The sequence below is a fragment of the Rhinopithecus roxellana genome, chromosome 19 (genome assembly GCF_007565055.1).
Source record: "Rhinopithecus roxellana isolate Shanxi Qingling chromosome 19, ASM756505v1, whole genome shotgun sequence".
Lineage (NCBI taxonomy): Eukaryota > Metazoa > Chordata > Mammalia > Primates > Cercopithecidae > Rhinopithecus > Rhinopithecus roxellana.
The window spans coordinates 55,408,000-55,435,486 of NC_044567.1; the positions used below are offsets into that span (position 1 = coordinate 55,408,000).

The 27,487-nt window shown below is 45.2% G+C and overlaps 2 protein-coding genes across 7 annotated transcripts in view; one reads left to right on the forward strand and one right to left on the reverse strand.

Moving 5' to 3' along the window:
- Positions 1-15,244, reverse strand: part of RPA1 (replication protein A1) — a 72,768-nt gene extending 57,524 nt beyond the window's left edge. For all 3 annotated transcript variants that reach the window (XM_030922631.1, XM_030922632.1, XM_030922630.1), the window contains exons 1-4: positions 15,091-15,244; positions 3,263-3,313; positions 2,137-2,215; positions 1,134-1,242 (exon numbers count right to left, since the gene is read on the reverse strand). In XM_030922631.1, coding sequence (XP_030778491.1) covers positions 1,134-1,242; positions 2,137-2,215; positions 3,263-3,313; positions 15,091-15,123 — 272 coding nt within the window. In that variant the 5' untranslated portion in view covers positions 15,124-15,244. The remainder of the gene's footprint in view (positions 1-1,133; positions 1,243-2,136; positions 2,216-3,262; positions 3,314-15,090) is intronic.
- Positions 15,245-15,459: 215 nt separating this feature from the next.
- The window catches only part of SMYD4 (SET and MYND domain containing 4), a 50,657-nt gene continuing 38,629 nt past the window's right edge, over positions 15,460-27,487 (forward strand). For all 4 annotated transcript variants that reach the window (XR_004054886.1, XM_030922633.1, XM_010373520.2 and 1 more), the window contains exons 1-2: positions 15,460-15,889; positions 17,282-17,427. Coding sequence is in view for 3 of the 4 variants with exons in the window: in XM_030922633.1 (XP_030778493.1) it covers positions 17,294-17,427 (134 nt within the window). In the remaining variant the exon portion in view is untranslated. The remainder of the gene's footprint in view (positions 15,890-17,281; positions 17,428-27,487) is intronic.

The following is a 27,487-nucleotide window of genomic DNA, read 5'->3' on the forward strand; positions in this document are numbered from 1 at the left end:
GCCACTACGCCCGGCTAACTTTTATTTTTTTTCATAGAGACAAGGTCTCACCATATTGTCTGGGCTGGTCACAAACTCCTGGGGTCAAGTGATCCTCCCTACCTGGTCTCCCAAAGTGTTGGGACGACAGGTGTGAGCCACTGCACCTTGCCTAAAATAAGTCATTTTTTGGCAATGAGAATAACAATTCTGTTCATCATTGTATCTCCAGCATGCAGCAACTTGTCGATGTAAAACATATTCCTTTTTCAAAAATTTTTTTTTTTTAGAGATAGTCTCTTGCTCTGTTGCCCAGGCTGGAGTATAGTGGTGCAATCACCGCTCACTGCCGTCTCAAACTCCTGGGGTTAGGGAATCCTCCCACTTCAGCCTCCCATGTAGCTAGGACTGTAGCATGTGCCACCACACCTCGCTAATTTAGGTAACTTTTTTTTTTTTTGTAGAGACAGGGTCTGGCTATGTCACCCAGGCTGGTCTCAAACTCCTGACCTCAAGCAACACTCCCACCTTAGCCCCCCAAAGTGCTGGGATTACAGGCATGAGCCACCACACGTGGTTCAACATATTCTATATTGGCTAAATACAGCATTTAATATAAGAGATCCAAGATTGCACACACACACACACACACACACACACACACACACACACACAAAAGCAGCATTACAAAATAATTATTGTTTTCTGCTGTAAAATAAGGGACCTCTTTTCATTAAAATATACTTTTGAGGCCGAGCGAGGTGGCTCGCACCTGTAATCCCAGCACTTTGGGAGGCTGAGGTGGGCAGATTGCCTAAGTTCAGGAGTTCAAGACCAGCCTGGGCAACATGGCAAAACCCCATTTCTACCAAAAACAAACAAAAAAGATAAGATACTTTTGGGCGAAATCCTAAAAGCGCTGCTTCTGAAGAAATTAGACATAACAAGATTTCTGCATTCCACTTTAATCTTCTGCTCTGAAATTTCTGACTTGTTTCCATGTTTCTCTTCCTTGGGTGCCATGTGTTAGCTACCTGAGTTCTTAACTGAACAGCTGTTAAATTCTTAGCTGAAAACTCACTATTGCCTTTTTTGCTCTTAAACTTGTTCCCATTCTACAATACAGTAAGACAGGAAAAAACCACACCACATACCTTCCGTCTCTCAGAGTGTTCACGATAAATCGGTGAATCTGGCAAACACAGTTGCTGGACAGTCGTTCTTGCTCCACAAGGGGGTTCAACTGTGTTGCCAGCATGAAAGCTGAAAAGCACAGAGATTTCTTTAGCCTCCAAAATCCTGCAGTCTTAAGAACCTGAAAGCTACTCATACCTGTGCTAGCAAAGAAAAATGCCTTAGGCAGGGCGTGGTGGCTCACGCCTGTAATGACAGCACTTTGGGAGGCCGAGACGGGCGGATTACCAGGTCAGGATATCGAGACCATCCTGGCGAACACGATGAAACCCTGTCTCTACTAAAAAAATTCAAAAATTAGCCGGGCACAGTGGCAGGCGCTACTCGGGAGGCTGAGGCAGGAGAACGGTGTGAACCCAGGAGTCGGAGCTAGCAGTGAGTGGAGATCATGCCACTGCACTCCAGCCTGGGCAACAGAGCGAGACTCCGTCTCAAAAAAAAAAAAAAAGAAAAAAAGGAAAAAAAGAAAAAAAAAGAAAAATGCCTTAAATATGTTCCTGAAATGAAAACTAGTCAGACTCTACACAGTGAAAAACTGTATATTTTGCTGTTAAACATTTGCTGCTCCTCTTAAATGTGTGAATTTGCTAATGTGGTCAAAATCATTTAAAAATTCTCTCCTTTCTCCCCTCTATAGCTTCTGACACAGAAATAAAACCCCAAAACAGGAAAGTATAGGGCAGCTAACCCATCACGCTCACTAATGTCAATATCATCCTTAGGGAAATTAATCAGAGAAAACACAGAACACCAGTTAGAGAAAATTAATTAAGCCAAGTGGCAGCTTTCCACTACCTGTAGTCTATCGTTAGAATGCTGACAGCTGTAATTCTGTCTGAATGAAGTACACAGCCAAGCAAGTATGGACTTCATGAATGCCCCCAAATTATGGCAACCAAAGGGCTGGGTGTGCTTCTATTATTTAAATACTCACACATTTCTAGATGGATACGCCATACTCACAGGACAGAGTGTTCAATCCATCACTCATAAGCAGTCGATAACGCGGCGGACTATTCCCCGTAGTAATGGGACGGATGTTCTAGGATAGAAAACTTGATTTATTAGCCAGGTTGTCTGCCCCGTCCCCAGGGATAAGTAAACCGAAGTGGCAGGAGAGTGAGTTTGCCATTAGTTCAACACAAACTGAACTGTTTGCCCATTCTCTTGACATCTAAATCCAAGTAAAAGAAAATTGGATTTGATGATTTTCCCACTAACCTCTCCACTAACATTATTAAACACAATAGAGAGGGAAATAAAACGAGCTGCCTGTACTCTTGAATTCTCACTCCTGACTCAAATCTGGCTGAAAATCAATTACCAAAATAAATAAATAAATAAATAATGAGGCACCCAATATACACAAGGTGCTGTGTAGCAAATGTGCTAAAAATACAAAATGAACAAAAAGTATCCTTGTCCTGAAGGGGCTAACAACTGGGGTGGAGACGGGGAGATGGAGGCACAGAGACCTAAGTGACATGTGCCCATGATCAGGTGGCAGAGCCGAGACCTTTATCCCCACCTGAGAGACAGCAGAGGCAGGTTTCCAAAGGAAGTGAAATCTGCACACAGAGGCCACACTGATCCACAGCTACTGCGCTGCAGCAGAGACCCATCAGACTGGCTGACTGAAAACCGGCAGGCGTGAGCCCGCATTCTGCTTCTATTTTTCGAAACTCCCACTGAAGTTCGAGAACCCCTTAAATAAATGATGTTAACTGAAGAATGTTAAGGAGACAAGTTCATATTAGATGTATTTCTGGAAGTCATGTAAAAGGCTGATGTGAACGAGACAAACCCAAGGGCAGAAAGGCAAGGTGCACCACAGTCACCTATCAACGGTGAGGAGGAAGAGAGGCAAAGCCTTCAATCGGAACCTCCAAAGACAGTAGAACTTGGCAGCTCACGCAGTAATATTTTCAAAAAGCCTGGCTCCTTTCAGGGGTACAAGATAGACTGGCCTATTTTTTGTGACAAGGCGGGGAATTTCCGAAAGTGGACAAATCTGTCTGTCCTTCATTGGATGTAATTTATAATGAGCTGACTCTAATGAAGTTGACAAGGAACACACACAGGTACTTACGATGACTTGGAGGATGGGCTTCATGGACGTCTCCCCCTGCTGCATGATGGCCTGAGGGAGTAAAAACAGGTTTGTGTGAGATATGCACTCAAAGCAAGAAGAAAATGACATGTTTTTATGGTTCGTATTTGGAATATACAGATAAGATTGTAGCCTATTCAGAGCCTGTCAGCTGAAACGTCTAGTTTATCACTCTGGACAAACCATAAAATGGTAAGAGGGAGACACGTGTTTTACAACAAGGAAACACAGTACATCTCTAACACCGGTATCACGTATGTATTCATTATTCATAACGGCACAGTCATTTCCCTCTAGTACTCATTAACAGGGAATTAGATAAATAAATTCTATATATATTAAAGAGATAATAAGGGAATGTTAGGAACAACTTTATAAAACAACCAAGATAAACTGGATAAACCTCTCGAAAAATACAAATTATCAAAACTGATACAAAAGAAAATCTATGTAGCTCTGTATCTATTAAAGAAATTGAATTTATAGTTCTAAATATTCCAAAAGAGAACACTCTAGGTCCAGATGGCTTTACTGGTGAATTCTAACATTTAAGAACAAACAAACAAAAACTTGCATAAATTATTTCAGAAAATAGAAAAGACAAGACTTTCTTTCCAAGTCATTTTATGATGTTAGGTTTACTACGACAGGAAAAAAAAACAAAGACCACCCCATGCAGTGGTTCACGCCTATAATCCTAGCACTTTGGGAGGCCGAGGTGGGAGGTCTGTTTTGAACCCAAGACTTAAAGACCAGCCTAGGCAACATAGCGAGACTCTGTCTAAAAAAAAAAAAAATCTTCAACAAAATAATAGCAAATCAAATCCAGTACTATATAAAATGGATAATATGTCATGACCAAGTGTGATTTTTTTTTTTTTTTTTTTGAGACGGTGTCTCGCTCTGTCGCCCAGGCTGGGGTGCAGTGGCCGGATCTCAGCTCACTGCAAGCTCCGCCTCCCGGGTTTACGCCATTCTCCTGCCTCAGCCTCCCAAGGAGCTGGGACTATAGGCGCCCACCACCTCGCCCGGCTAGTTTTTTGTATTTTTTAGTAGAGACGGGGTTTCACCGTGTTAGCCAGGATGGTCTCGATCTCCTGACCTCGTGATCCGCCCGTCTCGGCCTCCCAAAGTGCTGGGATTACAGGCTTGAGCCACCGCACCCGGCCTCCAAGTGTGATTTATTCAAGGAAGGCAAGGTTTATTTAACAACTGAAAAATCAATGTAATTTGTCACATTCACAGAATAGAGAAAAATCATTATCAACTGAACAGATACAGAAAAGGCAACACTTATTCATTATAAAGTCTTAGCAAACTAGGCATAGAAGTAATGCTTAAACTGATAGCTGACATCTACAAAAAAAACCTATGGTTACCATCACACTTAACAGTAAAAGACAATAACAGGCTACTAAGATCGGGAATAAGGCAAGGATATACCTCTTAACATCTTTATTCAATGTGGTATTAGAGGTTCTAACTAACGCAATAAGGCAAGGGAAAAAAGGGCAGAAAGATTAAAAAGGAACTGGCCGGGCGCGGTGGCTCATGCTTGTAATCCCAGCACTTTGGGAGGCCAAAGCGGGCAGATCTCTTGAGGTCAAGAGCTCGAGACCAGCCTGGCCAACATGGTGAAACACTGATTCTTCCAAAAATTAAAAAATTAGCTGAGCGTGATGGTGCATGCCTGTAATCCCAGCTGCTGGGGAGGCTGAGACAGGAGAATCGCTTGAATTCAGGAGGCAGAGGTTGGAGGGAGCTGAGATCGCGCCACTGCACTCCAGCCTGGGCGACAGAGTGAGGCTCCCTCTCCAAATAAAAAATAAAAATATTAAAAAGGAACAAATAAAACCTCCTTTATTTGTAGACAACATGATCCTTTACATAGAAAATCCTAAGGTATCTATAAAAACTAGTAAGTTGATTTAGCAAGTTTGCAGGACACAAGGCAGGTGTGGAAAAATCACGCGTATTTCAATATACTAGCAATAAAAACTGAAGAATGAAATTTTCAAAAATGCCACTTAGACACCATCAAAAAAAAATTATTTTTTGAGATAGTCTCGCTCTGTCTTGCTAGAGTCCAGTGGCACAATCTCAGCTCACTGCAACCTCTAACACCTGGGTTCAAGCAGTTCTCCTGCTGCAGCCTCCCGAGTAGCTGGGGTTACAGGTGTGCACCACCACACTCAGCTAATTTTTGTATTTTTGTAGAGATAGGGTTTCACCATGTTGGTCAGGCTGGTCTCGAACTCCTGACCTCTGGTGATCTGCCCACCTCAGCCTCCCAAAATGCCGGGATTACAGGCATGAGCCACCACGCTGGGCCTCAAAAGTAAATTATTTAGGGATATATTTAACAGCACATATGTAAGAACTGCACACTGAAAACTACCAACAAGGCTCATGCTTATAATCTCAGCACTTTCGGAGACGGAAGCAGGAGGATCACTTGAGCCCAGGAGTTCGAGACCAGCCTAGGCAACATAAGGAGACCCATCTCTATAAAAAGTTAGCCAGGTAGGGCCGGGCGCGGTGGCTCACACCTGTAATCCCAGCACTGTGGGAGGCCAAGGTGGGCGGATCACGAGGTCAGGAGTTTGAGACCAGCCTGGCCAACATGGCGAAACCCCGTTTCTACAAAAAATACAAAAAGTAGCTGGGTGTGGTGGCACACGCCCACAGTCCCAGCTACTCGAGAGGCTGAGGCAGGAGGATTGCTTGCATCTGGGAAGCAGAGGCTACAGTAAGGTGAGATGGCACCACTGTACTCTAGCCTGAGTGACAGAGTAAAGCCCTCTCTCAAAAAAAAAAAAAAAAATTAGCTGGGCGTAGTGGTCCCAGCTACTTGGAGGGTGAGGTGGGAGGATCACTTGAGCCAGGGAGATAAAGCTGCAGTAAACTATGATCATGTATGTCACTGCACTCCAACCTGGGTGACTGAGTGAGATCCTGCCTCAAAAAAATAAAATAAAAATAAAAATAATAAATGAAGCTCAAGGCCAGGCACAGTGGCTCAGGCCTGTAGTCCCAGCATTTTGGGAGGCCAAGGTAGGCGGATCACATGAGGTTGGGAGTTCGAGACTAGCCTGGCCAGCATAGTGAAACCCCATCTCTAACAAAAATACCAAAATTAGCTGGGTGTGGTGGCAGGCGCCTGTAATCCCAGCTATTCAGGAAGCTGAAGTAGGAGAACTGCTTGAACCCGAGAGGTGGAGGTTGCAGTGAGCTGAGATTGCGCCACTGCACTCCAGCCTGGGTGACAGAGTGAGACTCCGCCTCAAAAAAAAAAAAAGAAAAGAAAAGAAAGAAATGAAGCTGGAGAATTTACAATGCCCAATTTCAAGATTTACTATAAATCTGCAATTTTTATGACAATGTGCTATTGACATAAGCCAACATAGAAATCAATTGCAGAACAGACATTCCAGAAATAGAGATATACACATATACATTCCATTGATTTTATCTAAAGTGACTAAGTCACTCAATGTAACAGGATAGTCTTTTCAATAAACAGGGCTGGAACAACTGAGTATCTATATTAAGAAAAAGATCTATATATCATAGATAAAATAGTAAACTTGAAATGCATCACAGACCATAAGGCAAGGCTAAAACTATAAAACTTCTGGAAGAAAATACAGTACAAAAGATTTGTGACCTTGGGTGGGATAGGCAAAGATTTCTTTTTCTTTTTTTTTTTTTTTGAGACTGAGTTTCCCTCTTGTTGCCCAGGCTGAAGTGCAATGGCGCGATCCTGGCTCACCGCAACTTCCGCCTCCTGGGTTCAAGCCATTCTCCTGACTCAGCCTCCCGAGTAGCTGGGATTACAGGCACCCACCACCACGCCCCGCTAATTCTGTATTTTTAGTAGAGACAAGAGTTCTCCATGTTGGCCAGGCTGGTCTCGAACTCCCGACCTCAGGTGATCCGCCCGCCTCGGCCTCTCAAAGTGCTGGGATTACAGGCGTGAGCCACCGTGCCCGGCCTAGCAAAGATTTCTTAGGACACACAAATACAAGTCTGCAAAAAACAAAACAAAAACTGACAAAAAACCACAACCTGATAACGTGGACTTCATCAAAATTTAAAAGCGCACTTCAAAAAAAGAAAATTTCAAAAAAGAAAAAGCAAGTCACAGATTGGGAGAAAATATATGTAATACTTATATTTAACAAAAGACCTATCAAGAATAAAGAATTCTTACAACTCTTTAATAAGTACAAAACCCAATTTTTAGGTGAACAAAAGAGGTGAACAGACACTTCTTTTGTGAACATACACAAATGGCCAGTAAGGTCATGAAAAGATGCTCATTAGTCACCAGAGAAATACAAATTAAAACCACAGTGAGATACCTTTATACTTTCACTAGAATATCCAAGATCAAAGACTGGTGACTGGCAAGGACATGGAGCAACTAGAATTCTCATAATCACACTGGAAAAGTCTGGCTATTTCTTTTAAACATTCAGTTACCTATGACCCAGCAATGACGTGCCTAGATATTTATCCCAGAGAAATGAAAACGTATTTCCACAAAAAGATTTGTACTTAAATGGTCATAGCATCTTCATTTAAGTCAAAAGATGAAAATAACCCAAACGTACAATAATAAACAAATTTTGTTATAGTCACTCAATGGAATACTACTGAGCAATACAAAAGTGCAAATTACTGAATTAACATGGATAAATCTCAAAAAACATTTTGGTCCAGAGTGGTGGCTTATGCCTGTAATCCCAACACTTTGGGAGGCCAAGGTGGGAGGATCACTTGAGCCCAGGAGTTCAAGATCATCCTGGACAACACACCAAGACCCCATCTCTACAAAAAACATTTTTAGGCCGGGTGCGGTGGCTCACGCCTGTAATCCCAGCACTCTGGGAGGCCGAGGTGGGTGGATCACGAGGTCAAGAGATCGAGACCATCCTGACCAATATGGTGAAACCCCGTCTCTACTAAAAAGACAAAAATTCGCCAGGCATAGCTACTTGGGAGGCTGAGGCAGGAGAATTGCTTGAACCCAGGAGGCAGAGGTTGCAGTGAGCTGAGGTCATGCCACTGCACTCCAGACTGGCAACAGAGCAAGACTGCGTCTCAAAAAAAAAAAAAAATTTTTTTTTTTTTAATTAGCCAAGAGTGGTGGCATGCACCTGTAGTCCCAGCTACTCAGGAGGCTGAGGTGCGAGGATCTCTTGAGTTCAGGAGGTCAAGGCTGGAGTGAGCCATGACTGTGTCACTATACTCCAGCCTGGGTGACAGAGACCTTACCTCTGGAAAAACACAAAAATATTGCTGAAAGAAGCCAGACACAAAAGGGTAGATATTATTTGATTCCATTTATATGAAGTCTTAGGAAAGTCAAAACTAACCTACAGAGAGAAACCAGAACACTGGTTGCCTCGGGTGAGGACGGAGGTGGGGAAGGAGCAGGAGGCGGGGTGCACTGATGGAACTATTCTGTATCTCCACGGGGGCAATGTGGTTACAGGGGTGTGTACATTTGTCAAAGTTCATCAAGCTGTACACTTAAAATAGGTGCGATCTGGCTGGGCGTGGTGGCTCATGCCTGTAATCCCAGCACTTCGGGAGGCCAAGGCGGGCAGATCATGTGAGGTCAGAAGGTCGAGACCAGCCTGGCCAACATAGCAAAACCCTGTCTCTACTAAAAGTACAAAAATTAGCCGGGCGAGGTGGCGTGCACCTGTGACCCCAGGTATTAAGGAGGCTGAGGCATGAGAATTGCTTGAATCTGGGAAGGAGAGGTTGCAATGAGCTGACATCGCACCACTATACTCCAGCCTGGGCAACAGGAGACTCTGCCTAAAAAAAAAAAAAAGGTGCAATTTATTATATGTAAGTGAAATGTCAATGACAGTGATTTTTCTAAAAAGCAGTTATTTCTGGGGGATAGAAGTGGACAAAGTAGGGCAGAAGGTCAGTAATTACATTAAACACCTCTTTCTTTCTTCTTTATAAATGAAATAGAGACAGGATCTTGCTATGTTGCCCAGCCTGGTATCAAACTCCTTCTTGGCCTCAAGGGATCCTCCTGCCTTAGCCTTCCCAAGTGCTGACATTAACACATGTGAGCCACCACGCCCGGCCACACACACTTTTCTGTTCCGTTTGATTTTAAAACCACATGCATATATGAGAGGAATTGAAAAAGTATATGAAAAATGTGCATTATGAAAAAACTATCCATGCATTTCAAAAATTTTTTGCACTGAAATAAAGTCATAATAACTTGTTATAACATGTCTGAACAACATCTAGTGTGAGGAACTAAGAAGAATAAGACATCAATTTGAAAAGAGGCCTATCAGAGCAACATGAATTCTGCTAAAATGGAAGCAACAGTGAACACCAAATTCAAGGTGAAGCTTGGGTGGAAGAAGGATGAAATCACCAATGCTTTATGAAAGAAAAGTATATGGGGACAATGCTCCAAAGAAATCAGCTGTTTACAAATGGATAACTCGTTTTAAGGGACAAGGCCAGGCACAGTGGCTCATGCCTATAATCCCAAAGACTTGGGAGGCCAGGCAGGAGAACTGTTTGGAGGCCAAGAGTTCGAGACCAGCTTAGGCAAGATGGTGAAACCCCATCTCTACACAAAATTAAAAAAAAAAAAATTAGCTGGGCACGGTGGCATGCACCTGTAGTCCCAGCTACTCGAGAGGTTGGGGTGGGAGGACCACTTGAGCCCAGGAGTTGGAGGTTGCAGTGAGCTATGATCGTGCCACTGCACTCCAGCCTGAGAGACAAAAAACGAGACTGTCATTTAAAAAAAAAATTACGGCCAGGTGCAATGGCTCAAGTCTGTAATCCCAGGACTTGGGGAGGCCGAGGTGGGCAGATCACTTGAAGCCAGGAGTTCAAGACCAGCCTGACCAACATGATGAAACCTTGTCTCTACTAAAAACACAAAAATTAGCTGGGCGTGGTGGCACACGTCTGTAATTGGGAGGCTGAGGCAAAAGAATCGCTTGAACCCAGGAGGTGGAGGTTGCCACGAGCCGAGATCGCGCCTCGGCACTCTAGCCTGGGCAACAGAGTGAGACCCTGTTTAAAAAAAAAAAGGCCAGGCGCGGTGGCTCAAGCCTGTAATCCCAGCACTTTGGGAGGCTGAGACGGGCAGATCACGAGGTCAGGAGATCGAGACCATCCTGGCTAACACGGTGAAACCCCGTCTCCACTAAAAAATACAAAAAACTAGCCAGGTGAGGTGGCGGGCGCCTATAGTCCCAGCTACTCGGGAGGCTGAGGCAGGAGAATGGAGTGAACCTGGGAGGTGGAGCTTGCAGAGAGCCGAGACTGCACCACTGCACTCCAGCCTGGGCGACAGAGCGAAACTCCATCTCAAAAAAAATAAAATAAAATAAAAAAGGCACATGTGTTCAAATCTTCACCCCATGGACACATTATTTAACCTCTCTGTACTTCCTTCCTCTGTGGGAATATAAAAAATAGCTATCTTATAGGGTTACTTAAGTACTGGCTATTAAAGCATCTGTCATGTTAGAAATAGTCAAAAACATTACTTCCCTTCCCCTTTCATTCTATAATATAATTAATTAACATACAAATGCTATGTATTCTGTTTACCACAAGCGTTCCATGCATCATCTCTTATTTTATCATGTGGCTCTTGCCCAAATGCCTCCACTATTTGTGTGGTATGTTCGTACCCTTTGTGGCCTGTGTCTTTTGAACGAAAATGGTACTTGCTTTAGCTGATAATAAAAGTCAACAAAGGTTCTCCAACTCACTCCATCACCACAAACACATGTGAAACTTTCATTTTTCATTGATGAACAAAATCATTCACCTACACTGGAAATAGGTTTATAAAATTTTGAATACAAAAACTAATGTGGCCGGGTGCAGTGGCTCACACCTGTAATCCCAGCACTTTGGTAAACTAAGGTGGGAGGATCGCTTAAGCCCAGGAGTTTCAGACTAGCATGGGCAACAGAGTGAGACCCCATCTCTAAAAAATAATAAAAAATAAAAAAGAACTTATCAAATTATTTAAATATCTCCATGATCATTCTTTATTTTTGTTGAGACTCTGTCGCCCAGTCTGGAATGCAGCGGTGCAATCTCAGCTCACCGCCTCGTGGGTTCAAGTGATTATTTTGCCTCAGGCTCCCACGTAACAGGGATTACAGGCACACACCACCACACCCAGCTAATTTTTGTATTTTTAGTAGATGAGGGTTTCTCCACGTTGGCCAGGCTGGTCTCGAACTCCTAACCTCCAGTGATCCACCTGCCTTGGCCTCCTAAAGTGCTGGGATTACAGGCGTAAGCCACTGCGCCTGGCCCATGATCAGTCTTTTTAAAAGTGAAGAACCATTCTTTTTTTTTCTTTCTTTTGAGATGGGAGTTTTGCTCTTGTTACTGGAGTGCAATGGCGCGATCTCAGCTCACCGCAACCTCTACCTCCTGGATTCAAGAGATTCTCCTGCCTCAGCCTCCCAAGTAGCTGGGATTACAGTCATGTGCCACCACACCTGCCTAATTTTGTATTTTTAATAGAGACAGAGTTTCTCCATGTTGGTCAGGCTGGTCTCAAACTCCCGATCTCAGGTGATCTGCCCGCCTCGGCCTCCCAAAATGCTGGGATTACAGGCGTGAGCCACTGCGCCCTGCCTAGAAACATTCTTAATTTGTCTTAAAGACACAAGGCAGTAGCTATAAAATAAATGAAGGCTACAATTTAAAATCACTTCCCAGGTTTCAGCATTCACACATTCCTAATTTAAATATTCACTTGAGTCCAACAACAGTTCCTCCCATTTCTGTTTTTCCCCCAAGCTGCCTTTCTTCCCCATTCACCTGTCCCTTTCTTCCCACTGCCTCATTCATTCATGTAACTAGCAAGCATTTATTCAGCACCTAAAACTTGCCAGCACTTCTCCAGGTATTGGGGATACGACGCAGAGTAAAACAACATAGACATGATTGCAGGCCTCATGGAATTTACAGAAAGTTAACTGATTAGGCCAGGCTCAAGCCTGTGATCCCAGCATACTGGGAGGCCAAGGTGGCCAGATCTCTTGAGGCCAGGAGTTCGAGACCAGCCTGGCCTACACGGTGAAACCCTGTCTCTACTGAAAACACAAAAATTAGCAGAGTGTGGTGGTGGGCACCCGTAATCCCAGCTACTAGGGAGGCTAAGACAGGAGAATCACTTGAACCTGGGAGACAGAGGTTGCAGTGAGCCAAGAATGTACCACTGCACTCCAGCCTGGGCAACAGAGCAAGACTCTGTCTCAAAACAAACAAACAAACAAACATAATACTAATTTAAAAAATTTTAAAATAAACTGATTACTCAAACAACAAACATAAAACTGTATCTGTAATTATTAATAGGTAACAAAAATACTGAGCATTTTCTATGTATCAGTGTGCTAAGCAGTTTAAATTTAATAACTCACTCCATCCTCCTACTAACCTTATGCAATAGATATCACTGCCCTCATTTTACAGAAAAGAAACAGAGTTTAGTATCTTGCCTCAAGTCATGCATCTAATAAGTGAATGAGGTTGTGCACAGTGGCTCGCGCCTATAATCTCAGCACTTCAAGAGGCTGAAGCAGGTGGATTGCTTGAAGTCAGGAGTTCAAGACCAGCCTGGCCAACGTGGTAAAACCCCATCTCTACTAAAAATGCAAAACTTAGCCGGGCACCATGGCAGGCTCCTGTAATCCCAGCTACCTGGGAGACTGAGGCAGGAGAACTGCCTGAACCCAGGAGGCGGAGGTTGCAGTGAGCCAAAATCGTGCCACTGCATTCTAGCCTGGGCAACAGAGCGAGACTCCATCTCAAAAAGAAAAAACAAATAAATCAGTAAGTGAATGAACAGGAATTGAGATCTCAAAGGGATTTAGCCTAGTAAGGGAAGTCACAAACGAGCTGAGATATGAAGATGGTGTTTGCCAGCGTGGGGAAGAGTGAAGAACCACCCAGGCAGTGGGCAGAGGGAAAAGAATGTTCAGAGCCGGGCGTGGTGGCTCACGCCTGTAATCCCAGCACTTTGGGAGGCTGAGGCGGGAGGATCACAAGGTCAGGAGATCGAGACTATCCTGGCTAACACGGTGAAACCCCGTCTCTACCAAAAAATACAAAAAATTAGCCAGGCGTGGTGGCGGGCGCCTGTAGTCCCAGCTACTCAGGGTGAGGCGTGAACCCGGGAGGTGGAGCTTGCAGTGAGCCGAGATCCTGCCACTGCACTCCAGCCTGGGCGCCTGGGCAACAGTGCAAGACTCCGTCTCAAAAAAAAAAAAGTTCAAATGCCCCATGGAAGAAGGTAGGAGTATGGAAAAATACCAGAAATCTAAATTAAAAAAAAAATGTGGGGGTGACTGGAGAGTAGGCTGAGAGTATGCTGTGGATGGGAATGGTGGCAGGAACGTATGCTGAGTGGAAGTGAACAGCCCAGGAAAAAAAAAAAAGAATGATAGTGCCAGTATGGATGGAAAGAAGCCAGAGGGCTTGATAGATCTACGCAGAGGTACAATACACTTCGCTTGGTGAGGGACTGGACGCCCAGGTGATGGACAATGTAGGAGGAATGATTTCTCAACCTCTGGTTAGCACTGAACTGAACAGATAATGGTACCATTCGTGGAGATAGGGATCAAGAGGCCCAGACTTAGAAAGATAACGAATTTGCTTTGGGATATGTATATTGAACTTAAAAGCCTCTGAAGCATGGAATAAGCAAGCAGATAGATTATAGAAGTTTGTCTTTTAGAGTAAAGGTGGCTCAGTACAAAGAAATTTGTGAGCAACGGACATATATTAATAAATGGCAATGAAATTGCCTTGGGGCCGGGAACGGTGGTTCATGCCTGTAATCCCAGCATTTTGGGAGGCCAAGGCGGGCGACATAATGGAGGTCTGGAGTTCGAAATCAGCCTGGCCAACATGATGAAACCCCGTCTCTAATAAAAACACAAAAAAGTAGCCGAGTGTGGTGGCGCACACATGTAGTCCCAGCTACTCGGGAGACAGAGGCAGGAGAATCGCTTGAACCCGGGAGACGGAGGTTGCAGTGAGCCGAGATCGTACCACTGCACTCCAGCCTGGGCGATACAGTGAGTGTCGCCCAGGCTGGAGAAAAAAAAAAAAGAAAAGAAAAGAAATTGCCTTTGGGAGTCAAGAGGGCCTAGAGGGAGCCTTGAGTCAACAAAAATTTACAAAGAGGGGCCTGCAAATAAGACGGGGATAGACCCGCCAAGCTGAGCCACTAAAACCCAAGGAAGAGGGTGTGAGCAGAAGCAGGGCTCAAACGCAAACGCTGCTGAGAACTCAGGTAAGCTGAAAACGTAAAAGGGCTGGATTTAGCAACTTGGAGGCCACTGGTCCCTTCAGCCGGGGTTTTCTACAGCGATCAAGGGGATGACTGGAGTGGGTTAAAGAGTTGATGAGAGGTGAAGAAAGGAAGTGGCTGAAACTAGACAAGAAGTTTGGCTGCGGGGGAGGAAAGGAGAAGAAACAGAAAGTGGCCGCAGGTGGAAGATCGGGAGACAAGCAAGCGTTTATTTACTTTGTTCTTAAGTAGGAAAAAAGTGAGCATGTTTCAAAGACGATCGGAAGAATGCTTTAAGGAAGGGGTGATGACACTAGACGGGCGCTCGGCGGGTCCCCACCGCCCCCCGCCTTCTCCTCCCCTCGCGTTCATCCCCCGTCGCCCCGGGCTCCCCTCCCCCTCTCCACTCCGCGAGGCTCGGGGCCGCAGCCATCCCGGACGGCCGGACCGGCCCCCGGCACCTCCTCACCGCAATGGCCCCCTCGCTCAGTTGGCAGACCATGGCTCCGCCGCCCCGACTCCCGCGCGAACCCCTCGACAGCTGGAACTTCCCCACCGGGGTCCCGCGTTTTTGCTGCGCAGTTATTGGCCCGAGGAGTTGCGTGCGCCGCTCCCGCCCCCGACGTGCGCGCGGCCCAGGGGCGGGCCCGGGCTCTGCGCAGCCGCCACATTGGCTGAGGCACGGCGCACGTGACCCGCTCTCGGGCCCAGGGGAGGCCTGGCGCCGGACTTGGGGCGCGGGGCGGGGCGCGGCGCCGAGGGGCGCGCCGGGAGCTGCTCGGGCGCGGGGAGGGAGTGCACGGGCGCGGGGAGGGAGTGCACGGGCGCGGGGAGGGAGTGCACGGGCGCGGGGAGGGAGTGCACGGCCCAGTTCCGGGCGCCTCTGAGCGGGCTCACGAGGCTTTCTCGCCTCGGTTTCCGGCGAGTGCACGGGTTGGTAGCCCAGAGGAGGTTAAAGTTGTTCCCTGAGACCTCAGCTGCTAAATCGAGTCGCAGCAGTGACCCGGTTCCTCCAGCAACGCGGGGCTGACTTCTCGACCGGGGCCAAACCCTGAGCTTGGCACCCTTGAGGGAGGGAGTCTCCGAAGGGGAATCAGACCTGGTCCCTGTCCTTGGAGAAGAGGACAGTGTGTGGGGGCACTTTATGTCGTGAGTAGCCCCAGCGCCAGGTAGACGTGGTACAGGCCCCAAGAGTGTTGGAAATCAGGAAAGCCTTCGGAGGTGCCATTTGAACCGAGTTGAAGAACGAACCTGTGGGAATTTTCCAGGTGGGCTCCAAAAGCCAGGGTAGGGTTGGTCCGGAAAGCACGAATAGCCTATGCCAAAACATTGGAGAGATGATATAGTCTGGCAAGCCGGGGTTCGTAATGAGTAGTTCAGTATGCAAGGCTGCAGAGGAACAAGTGAGGCCTGAGAATTAGAAAGTCAGCCAAGAGTCAAGTAAGGACGGTTTTGTCCTGGGCTTCCCGATGTGCTTGGAGTAGCGTTGGTGAATTTAAGGCAGAGCACTGACTTCTGTCTCAGTGTTGGAGGCTGGATTGAAAGTGGGGAGTGGTGCCAATGGCATGGACACTAATTATGACACTCTAGGAAGAATGCCAGACGAGATGGTGAGGACTTAAACCGAAGGAATGACCTGGGGGTTGAAAGAAAACGCTGAACTATGTAAGAGAGAGAAATACCTGTTAATTGAATAGTTGCTGGGGTGGGGAGAAAGAAAAATCTGGGGAAGTGTCTCAAGTTTCAGACTTGAGAAACTAGGGGGATCAGGCCGGGCGCAGTGGCTCACACTTGTAATCCCAGCGCTTTGGGAGGCCCAGGCTGGCGAATCACCTGAGGTCAGGAGTTCGAGACCAGCCTGGTCAATATGGTGAAACCCCGTCTCTACTAAAACTACAAGAATTAGCCAAGAGTAGTGGCGCACATCTGTAGTCCCAGCTACTCGGAGGCTGAGGCAGGAGAATTGCTTGAACCTGGGAGGCAGAGGGTGCAGTGAGCCCAGATCGTGCCACTGCACTCCAGCCTGGGGTACAGAGCAAGACTCTGTCTCACGCACAAAAAAAAAGACTAAGAGGACACGGATGATAGCTATCTAGTCTGCTTCCTCTTAGTAAAACCATCACCTGCGTGGTGCCTGTGACAAAGTAGTCTTTCAGTAAATATTTCTGAATGGAAGGATGTTGAGTGAATTGCTGTGAGAGAATATAGATCTTTCCTTAGCATATAAACTAGAGGAAAAGACCACAAGAATTGATTTTATTGCTTTAGGCTTCCTTGAATGAAATCTTTATTTTCTTTCTTTTTTTTTTTTTTTTGACACAGAGTCTCTCTCTGTTGCCCAGGCTGGAGTACAATGGCGTGATCTCAGCTTACTGCAACCTCGGCCTCCCCAGTTCAAGCGATTCTCTTGCCTCAGCCTCCCGAGTAGCTGAGACTATAGGCGTGTGCCACCACACCCGGCTAATTTTTTTGTATTTTTTAGTAGAGACGGGGTTTCACTGTGGTAGCCAGGATGGTCTCAATCTCCTGACCTCATGATCCACCCACCTCGGCCTCCCAAAGTGCTGGGATTACAGGTGTGAGCCACTGCACAGGGCCAAACTCTTGATTTTCTAAAATTGTGCATTTGTAAGATTCCTATTTTCTGACTCATTTTATAGATCGAAAGCAGCATGGATTTGCCTGTGGATGAGTGGAAATCATACCTGCTTCAAAAGTGGGCTTCACTCCCAAAGTCCATTCAGGTCACAATTTCTACAGCAGAGACCTTGAGCGATATCTTTCTTCATTCCTCTTCACTTCTTCAGTAAGTAAATGGAAGCTTTAACGAGGGAATTGTGATCTGAAAAATGTTCTGTTTTGTCATTTGCTCTGAAGTAATCTCTTGTCTCTCTCTCTTTCTTAAATAGAGATCGAGTCTTGTTATGTTGTCCAGGCTGGTCTCAAATTTCTGGGCTCAAGCAATCCTCCCACCTTGGCCTCCCAAGGTGCTGGGAGTACAGGTGTGAGCCATCATGCCTGGCCCAGTAATATCTCTCTTTTTTTTTTTTAATTTTTTATTATACTTTAACTTCTAGGGTACATGTGCACAATGTACAGGTTTGTTACATATGTATCCATGTGCCATGTTGGTGTGCTGCACCCATTAACTCATCATTTACATTAGGTGTATCTCCTAATGCCAACCCTCCCCCCTCCCCCCTGTAATCTCTTTTTGATGGAAAATGCCTGAAGTGCTTTTCGTGGTTCCTTTCTATTCCAGCATGTCCTGTGAACTAATTCACTTCTGTCATCCCACAGGATTAGCCAATCTTTCCTCAGGAAAGCTCTCCTTGAGCCTCAGCTGGGCCATCTTTACTCTGTACATTTACAACGCTGTGTGATTTTCCTTTTAATGTGTGTGCTCTTTTGACTAATGCCTGCATTCGCCACTAGATTGTGAACTTCATGAGGGAAGGGACCATGTTTGTATTTGTTTGTATTTCTTTTTTTTTTTCGAGACAGGGTCTCGCTCTGTCACGCAGGCTGGAATGCAGTGGCGCAATCTCAGCTCACTGCAACCTCCACCTCCTGGATTCAAGTGATTCTCACGCCTCAGCATCCCAAATAGGGATTACAGGCACATGCCACCACGTCCGGCTCGTATTTTTGTATTTTTAGTAGAGATGCGGTTTCACCATGTTGGCCAGGCTGGTCTCGAACTCCTGTCCTCAAATGATCCGCACACCTCAGCTTCCCAAAGTGCTGGGATTACAGGCATGAGCCACTGTGCCCGGCCTGTTTGTCTTTCTATAGACAAAAATAGTGCAGTGTCAAAAATAAGTGCTCAGTAAACATTAATTGAATGATAGGTTGGTAATGTATATAAAGTTCTTAGTTTAGTGACTGGCTCTTATTAGTGCTTAATATGACATATAAAGCAGAACCTTATGTATTTGCAGATCCACAAACACACACCTTTCTTTTTTTTTTTTTTTTTTTTTGAGGCGGAGTCTTGCTCTGTCACCCAGGCTGGAGTGCAGTGGCGGGATCTCAGCTCACTGCAAGCTCCGCCTCCTGGGTTTTACGCCATTCTCCTGCCTCAGCCTCCCGAGTAGCTGGGACTACAGGTGCCCGCCACCTTGCCCGGCTAGTTTTTTTTGTATTTTTTAGTCGAGACAGGGTTTCACCGTGTTAGCAAGGATGGTCTCGATCTCCCGACCTTGTGATCCGCCCATCTCGGCCTCCCAAAGTGCTGGGATTACAGGCTTGAGCCATCGCGCCCGGCCGACACCTTTCAAGTTCAAGGTTGACATCTTTGTGCCAGGAACTGGCACAGTACCTGGCACTTAGTAGGTGCTCAGATATTAATTGAATGAAATAATGAGTTCAGTTTTGAGCCTTGCCAGTTGAGATACTCGGTACAATTAAGGTTATACTTCTTTTGTTATTCTTCTTTTCTTTTCTTTTTTTTCTTAGACAGAGTTTTGCTCTTGTTGCCCAGGCTGGAGTGCAGTGGGGCAGTCTTGGCTCACTGCAACGTCCGCCTCCCAGGTTCAAGCAATTCTGCCTCAGCCTCCTGAGTAGCTGGGATTGCAGGCACATGCCACCACACCCGGCTAATTTTGTATTTTTAATAGAGACAGGGTTTCGCCATGTTGGGTAGGCTGGTCTCCAACTCCTGGCCCCAGAGGATCGGCCCGCCTTGGCCTCCAAAAGTGTTGGGATTACAGGCGTGAGCCACTGCACCCAGCTCCCCAGTACATTTTTATTTCTAGCCTGTTTGTGTTCCTTGCCCATTTTCTAGTGGGTTGTCTTTCTTTCTCTTGTTCATTTGTAGGAGATCTTCATAAATCTAGCTGTGTAATTCTTTGCTATGTAAGTTATTATTTGCTATATACATTATTCCCAATCTGTTTATCTTTTTTACCTTATTTACAATGTAAATTTTGTACATTTACGTTTTATAAATTGTGTATATAGGTTTTAAATTTTTAAATTTTATTTAAATTTATTTTAGAGACAAAGTCTCAGTATATTGTTCAGGCGGACCTTGAGCTCCTGGGCTCAAGCGATCCTCCTGCCTTGCTTGGGGTGGTGGAGTAAACCATCCTAAGCAAGGCATATAACCCAGAAGCTATAAAAGAAGATGAAGTTGGCTGTGGTGGCTCATGCCTGGAAACCTAGCACTTTGGGAGTCAGAGGTGGGAGGACTGCTTGAGCCCAGGAGCCTGGGCAACATAGTGAGATTCCATCTCTATAAAAATTTAAAAATTAGCTAAGCATGGTGGCATGTGTCTGTCATCGCAGCTACTCAGGAGGCTGAGGTGGGAGGATCACTTGAACCTGGGAGGTCAAGGCTGCAGTGAGCCATGATCATGCCACTGCACTCCAGCCTGGGTGACAGAGCAAGGCTATTTCTCAAAAAAAAAAAAAAAAAAAAGGAAAATGACAGATATGGCTGTATAAAAATCAAGCCAGACAAGGTGACATATGCCTGTAATTCCAACTACTTGGGAGTTTATAAAAATATTCTTTGTTGGCCAGGCATGGTGGCTCACGCCTGTAATCCCAGCACTTTGGGAGGCTGAGGCCGGTGGATCACAAGGTCAGGAGATCGAGACCATCCTGGCTAACACAGTGAAACCCCGTCTCTACTAAAAATACAAAAAATTAGTCGGGTGTGGTGGCGGGCACCTGTAGTCCCAGCTTCTGGGGAGGCTGAGGCGGGAGCATGGTGTGAACCCAGAAGGCAGAGCTTGCAGTTAGCTGAGAGCCGGCCACTGCACCCCAGCCTGGGCGACAGAGCGAGACTCTGTCTCAAAAAAAAAAAGAAAAAGAAAAAAAAATAGTGCCACTGCACTCCAGCCTGGGTGACAGAGCGAGACTCCGTCTCAAAAAAAAAAAAAAACAAAACAAAAACTTGGGTATTTTGTGTGCATTTCCCCCATGTGAACTTTAGAATTGGCTTATTAAGTTCCTTTTTTTTTTTTTTTTTTTTTTTTGAGATGGAGTCTTGCTCTGTCACCCAGGCTGGAGTGGCGCGATCTCAGCTCGCTGCAAGCTCCACCTCTGGGGTTCACGCCTTTCTCCTGCCTCAGCCTCCCAAGTGGCTGGGACTACAGGCACCTGCCACCATGCCCGGCTAGTTTTTTGTATTTTTAGTAGAGACGAGATTTCACCATGTTAGCCAGGATGGGATTATAGGCGTGAGCCACCGCACCCAGCCAACTTCTCAAATTCTATAAAAAATGTTGTGGGTTTTTGATTGAGAATGTGTTGGATTTGTAGATTTGTTTAAGGAAACCTGACATCTTGACAATATCAAATTTCCTAATCCAAGGGTATGTCTTCCCATTTATTTAAGGCTTCTTTTACATCGTTAAGTAAAGTTTTATAGTTTTCTTTATATAGGTCTTACACATTTCATGTTCAACTTACTCTCCTTGTAAGGTTTTTGTTGTTATTGTGAATGAGACTTTTCCCCCCAATTACATTTTCTAATTGGTGATTGGTGGTGTAAATAAAAATTAAAAATCATCTGATTTAAAATCATCTGGCTGGGTGCGGTGGCTCACACCTGTAATCCCAGCACGTTGGGAGCCCAAGGCAGGTGGATCACCTGAGGTCAGGAGTTCAAGACCAGCCTGGGCAACGTGGTGAAACCCTGTCTCTTCTAAAAATACAAAAAAATAGCTGGGCATGGTGGCGGGTGCCTGTAATCCCAGCTGATACCATAGTGGGTTATGGTAGCCTCGGAATGAATTTGGAGAGCTTCCTGCCTTTTTCTATGCTCTGAAATCGTTTATATAACGTAGGAATTATGTGGTTCTTAAAGGCTAGTAGAAAAATCCTGTAAAACTATGTAGACTGGATGCCTTAGTGAAAATATTTTCCTTCCTTAGTTTAATTTTTTTTATCAGAATAATATGTATACATACTTTAAGAAATCAAATAGGCTGGGTGTGGTGGCTCACGCCTGTAATCCCAGCACTTTGGGAGGCCAAGGTGGGCGGATCACGCCCACCACGCCCACGTCAGGAGATCCAGACCATCCTGGCTAAGACGGTGAAACCTCGTCTCTACTAAAAATACAAAACATTAGCCAGGTGAGGTGGCGGGTGCTGTAGTCCCAGCTGCTCGGGAGGCTGAGGCAGCAGAATGGCGTGAACCCGGGAGGCGGAGCTTGCAGTGAGCCGAGATCGCGCCACTATACTCCAGCCTGGGTGACAGAGCGAGACTCCATCTCAAAAAAAAAGAAGGAAATCAAATAGTGCTTCAAAACTTACCACGAAAAACAGCAACTCCCTGTCCACTGTTCCCCATTCCTGATTTTTATTCCCCAGAGATAGCTACTTTAAATTATTTTAACTGTTTTTTCTGGCATTTAAAATTTTCATTTATTTATTTCTTTTGAGTCAGAGTCTCACTCTGTCACCCAGGCTGGAGTGCAGTGGCGCGATCTCAGTTCACTGCAACATCCGCCTCCCAGGTTCAAGTGATTCTCTTGCCTCAGCCTCCCGAGTAGCTGGGATTACAAGCACACACTACTACGCCCAGCTAATTTCTGTATTTTTAGTAGAGATGGGGTTTCGCCATGTTGGCCAGGCTGGTCTCAAACTCCCAACCTCAGGTGATCTGCCCACCTTGGTCTCCCAAAGTGCAGGGATTACAGGGATGCCACTGTGCTCAGCCTTCTGACACTTAATTTATTCTTTCTAAACAGTGCAAACGCTGCTCTTTCTTGAGTTTGTATAATTTTAGATGTAATTTTGCTCTCTTATCCCCAACTCACAGGCATATACTTTGGTTTTTGTTTTTGTTTTTTTGAGATGGAGTTTCGCTCTTGTTGCCCAGCCTGGAGTGCAATAGCACCATCTTGGCTTACAGCAACCTCCGCCTCTCTAGTTGAAGCGATTCTCCTGCCTCCACCTCCCAAGTAGCTGGGATTACAGGCACGTGCCACCACGCCCGGCTAATTCTGTATTTTTAGTAGACGGGATTTCTCCATGTTGGTCAGGCTGGTCTCAAAACTCCTGACCTCAGATGATCCACCCGCCTCAGCCTCCTAAAGTGCTGGAATGACAGGCGTGAGCCACCACGCCTGGCCTATACTTTGTTTTTCCTTCATTCCCTCGTGATAACTGTTATAATATAACCAATAGAATATTAAATTTATTGAACCAACATTCAGTGCATACATTCTTACGTCTGTGTAAATATTGCTCCCATGAACCGCGAAGGATGCTTTGAATTACATTTCCTTTGATGTACTGCTCTCGTTTCCTCTGGGGTTAATAAATTGTTATGCCCAGACCTTTTATTCCCCAAAAAAGACCACCAGAGACCAGAGTCAAAGCCAAGCAGCAAGGATCTTTAATGCAAGTTCGAACTTGGTCCCTCCGTTTTACAACATACAAGAGGGCCCTGAACAATGCGTGCGCTTGCCTTTTATAGCCTAATGTAAACAGGACTTGTAAAGTTGCAGAGGAACGAGGGAATTCTCTAGGTTACAGCATTACAATTGGTTAACATTTTAAGTCTATACATTTAGCAGTTTTTTTATTGGTTCCCGCGCTCTCACAAACGACTGTGCTCTTATCGGGGACTTTCCAGGTGGTGTCTTTCTAAAGTTGAGATATATGGTAGTCTTTGAATTGAGAGATATATGGTGGGGAGACATGTAGTGGGATGAGCCCAGTAAGTTGAGAGATATATGGAGGGGTATGTTTATACTGGGCTCAGGAAGTTTGAGAGATATATGGCAAGCACTAGTAATTTAGAACAGAAAAAGAACAAGACAGGGACTTTCACAATGCTTGTCTATACAACATCTGAAATCTATAGATAACATTATCGGTTGGGTCCGGGGTCAACTTGTTAACTAGGCTCAAGGCGCCGCCCGGGCTGTCTGCCTTTAGGGTCAACTTGTTAACTAGGCTCAAGGCGCCGCCTGGGCTGTCTGCCTGTATAGATTTCATTATTTCATTTGATCTCTTTCAAAATCACCTCCATTTTTGTTTGCTCTGGATGTCTCTCCCTAATTCATACCAAGCCCTCTCTCCTTAAAAACAAGTTCGCTCAAATAGCTGTTTGTAAGTCTGTTCAATCACAATCTAAAGTAACCAAAAAAGATTTAAACTTCTGATCTCCACATGCATGCCTGTTAGGTAAAAATAGGAATTGGCCCTTTAAAGTCTACAGCCAAGACACTTTTCTTTCTTGCCAATGGACATTCTTTGACAAATGTTTTCCCACAAGAGATGCCTTTCATCTATTGAAAATCTTTTGAGACCGAAGATCCCCTGCTGTCCACCCCACCTCTCCACTCCTGCAATTAATAATCTCCTAGTGTCGTAGGAAATTCTTCATAGCTTCACTATCCACACTCACAGCCTTCTTGTTTGTTTTTATCTTGTACTGATTCAATTGGAATAACTTGTGTCGGAAAACAAGGAAGTGCTCGAAGATGAATAGAGTTCTATAAAAAAGAGCCTAGGCCAGGTATGGTGACACCACTCACACCTGTAATCCCAAAACTTTGGGAGGGTTAGGCAAGAGGATTGCTGGAGCCCAGGAGTTTGAGACCAGCCTGTGCAACATAATGAGACTGTGTCTCCACAAAAAAATTAAAAGTTAGCTGGGCGTGGTGTCACATGCCTGTAGTCATAGCTACTTGGGAGGCTGAGGTGGGAAAATTGCCTGAGCCCAGGATACCGCGGCTGTAGCGAGCTATGATGGTACCACTGTCCTCCAGCCCGGACAACAGAGCAAGACCCTGGATCAAAAACAAAAATAACATAGGGACCAGTCTGAAGAGGTTCTCACTGGCCAATATTAGCATGATTTGACCATGAAAAAGTGTAATGGTGGTAATAGTTTATGATAGTAAATTGTGGAAGTCCATGGTGGTACTGTAAATATCTGAGTTTACTTTCTTATTTGACTTTTGGGCAGGCATGGTGGCTCATGCCTATAATCCCAGCACTTTGGGAAGCCAAGATGGGCAGATCACCTGAGCTCAGGAGTTTCAGACCAGCCTGGCCAACATGGCGAAACCCCATCTCTACTAAAAATGCAGAAATTAGCTGGGCGTGGTATCAGGTGCCTGTAATCCCAGGTACTTGGGAGGCTGAGGCAGAAGAATTCCTCGAACCCCAGAGGCGAAGATTGCAGTGAGCCAGGATCACGCCACTGCACTCCAGCCTAGGAAACAGAGTGAGACTCTGTCTCAAAACAAACAAAAATAAGTAAATACATATTATGTCTGTGTGAATATTGCTCACACGAAACAAGTAAAAGAAGAAAAAGGAGAAAATTTGTCTTTACAAAAGAATGCCAACTAATAAATTTAGAAATAATGGTAGAATTAGAAAACTCGCCATTTTGTAACCCCCGTGTGATGAATGATTCTGGCAATTATTAGTGGATGCTCAAACCTTTAGACGTAACATCATTAGGAAACACGCTCTTCACATGATCTCCAAGTGTGGCCCTATAGATTATTTAAGTACAAGGGAAAGATGTCTTTATATTGCAAAGATTCAGCAATTACCACCTTAACTGAGTAACCAAACTTAGCTTCCACAATGCTGGGGAGACATCAGATGTCTCCTGATTTGAGGCAACAAGAAGTATATAGGTTTAACTATGTAGTCATTTTGTTTGTTTGTTTGTTCTGCAACGTAGTCTTGCTCTGAGTTCCAATTTCTCCATATCCTCACCGATGCTTGTTATCTTTTGTGGTTTGGTTTTTTTTTTTTGGGGGGGGGGGTTTGTTTTGTTTTCAGACGGAGTCTGGCTCTGTCACCAGGCTAGAGTGCACTGGCGCGATCTCTGCTCACTGCAACCTCCGCCTCCCAGATTCAAGCAGTTCTCCTGCCTCAGCCTCCTGGGTAGCTGGGATTACAGGCATGCACCACTGTGCCTGGCTAATTTTTATATTTTTAGTAGAGACGGGGTTTCACCATGTTGCCCAGGGTGGTCTCGAACCCCTGACCCCAGGTGATTCACCTGCCTTAGCCTCCCAAAGTGCTGGGTTTACAGGTGTAAGCCACCGCACCCGGCCATATTCTTAATAAAAATTGTTTAATGTGAATCTAACCATGAGGAAACAATGAGGCAAAACTAGAATGTGAAACATTTTTCTGGTGTTGAATCTTGAAAAACAAAATTATCATTTACAAAAACCCAAAAAATTGTAGTTGGCCAAGTGCAGTGGCTCACACCTATAATCCCAGAACTTTGGGAGGCTGAAGCAGGTGGATCCCTTGAGCCCAGGAGTTGGAGGCTAGCCTGGGCAACACAGCTAGACACCATCTCTATTTTATATAAAAAGTAATTTAGCTGGGTGTGGCATTACGTGCCTATAGTCCTAGCTACTCAGGAGGCTAAGGCAGGAGGTAGAGGTTGCAGTGAGCAGAGGTCGTACCACTGCACTCCAGCCTGAGCAATGGCAGTGAGACCCTGTATCAAAAAGAAAAAAAAAATTAAAAATAAACTTAAAAATTATAGCACTATCTAAAAAGAGACTAAAGAGAAATAACTAAATTCAATACACGAGAACATTGATCTTGGATTGGTTAGGGTGAGAAAAAGATACAGCAGACATTTTAGGAATAACTGGTAACATTTAAATTTGAATATTTGAATTACTGTTATTTTTTAGTGATAATGATATTATGGTAATATGGGAGAATGTCTTTATTTTTAAAGCAGAGGCCTGCAAATATTCAGAGGTGAACATCCATGATGCCTGTACTTACTTTCAAATGGCTTAGAGAAAAAATGGTGCATATGTGGATATGTCCCAGTTATTAAGCTATTATGTCCAATCTCAGTAATCTGCACTCTACTTTGGGGCCAGAGCTGGGACTTTCTGCTTCGCCAGTTAGCTCCGTGAAAGGCTTTACATCCCCAGGGTTCTAGGAGAGAAGGCAAGGATGGAGGAAGAAAAGCTGTGTTGTTTTTTTTTTTGTCTGTATCCTAATGACAATCTACATGCAAAAGGCTGAAGTTGGGCCTTTATATCCAAAAATTAACTCAAGGCTGGGCACAGTGGCTCACGCCTGTAATCCCAGCACTTTGGGAGGCCGAGGCGGGCGGATCATGAGGTCAGGAGATAGAGACCATCCTGGCTAACACAGTGAAACCCCATCTGTACTAAAAATAGAAAAAAAATTAGCTGGGCATGGTGGCGGGCGCCTGTAGTCCCAGCTACTCGGGAGGCTGAGGCAGGAGAATGGCGTGAACCTGGGAGGTGGAGCTTGCAGTGAGCCGAGATTGCGTCACTGCACTCCAGCCTGGGCGACAGAGCGAGACTCCATCTCAAAAAAAAAAAATTCAAGTTCATCATCTATTGTTAGGCAAGAAGAATTTTGCTATTGCTGTTTACCACAAACCTTTAGTTTGAACTAGGATTTTTAGGTTTAACCTAATTTAAAACAAAAACAGAAGCTGAGCGTGGTAGCTCATGCCTGTATTCCCAGCACTTTGGGAGGCCAAGGCAGGAGGATCACGAGGTCAGGAGATCGAGACCATCCTGGCTAACACAGTGAAACCCCGTCTCTAATAAAAATACAAAAATAATTAACCGGGCGTGGTGGCGGACACCTGTAGTCCCAGCTACTTGGGAGGCTGAGGCAGGAGAATGGTGTGAACCCAGGAGGCAGAGCTTGCAGTGAGCCTAGATCGCACCACTGCACTCCAGCCTGGGTGACAGAGCGGGGCTCCATCTCAAAATAAATAAATAAATAAACAAACAAACAAATAAATAAATAAATAAAACAAAAACAGAAAAAAGAACAAGCTCTGTGGTGTAGCAGACAGGCATAGGGTTTGCCTTCATATTTTCTGGACTGGAGTAAATGTAGAACAGGCAAGCATAC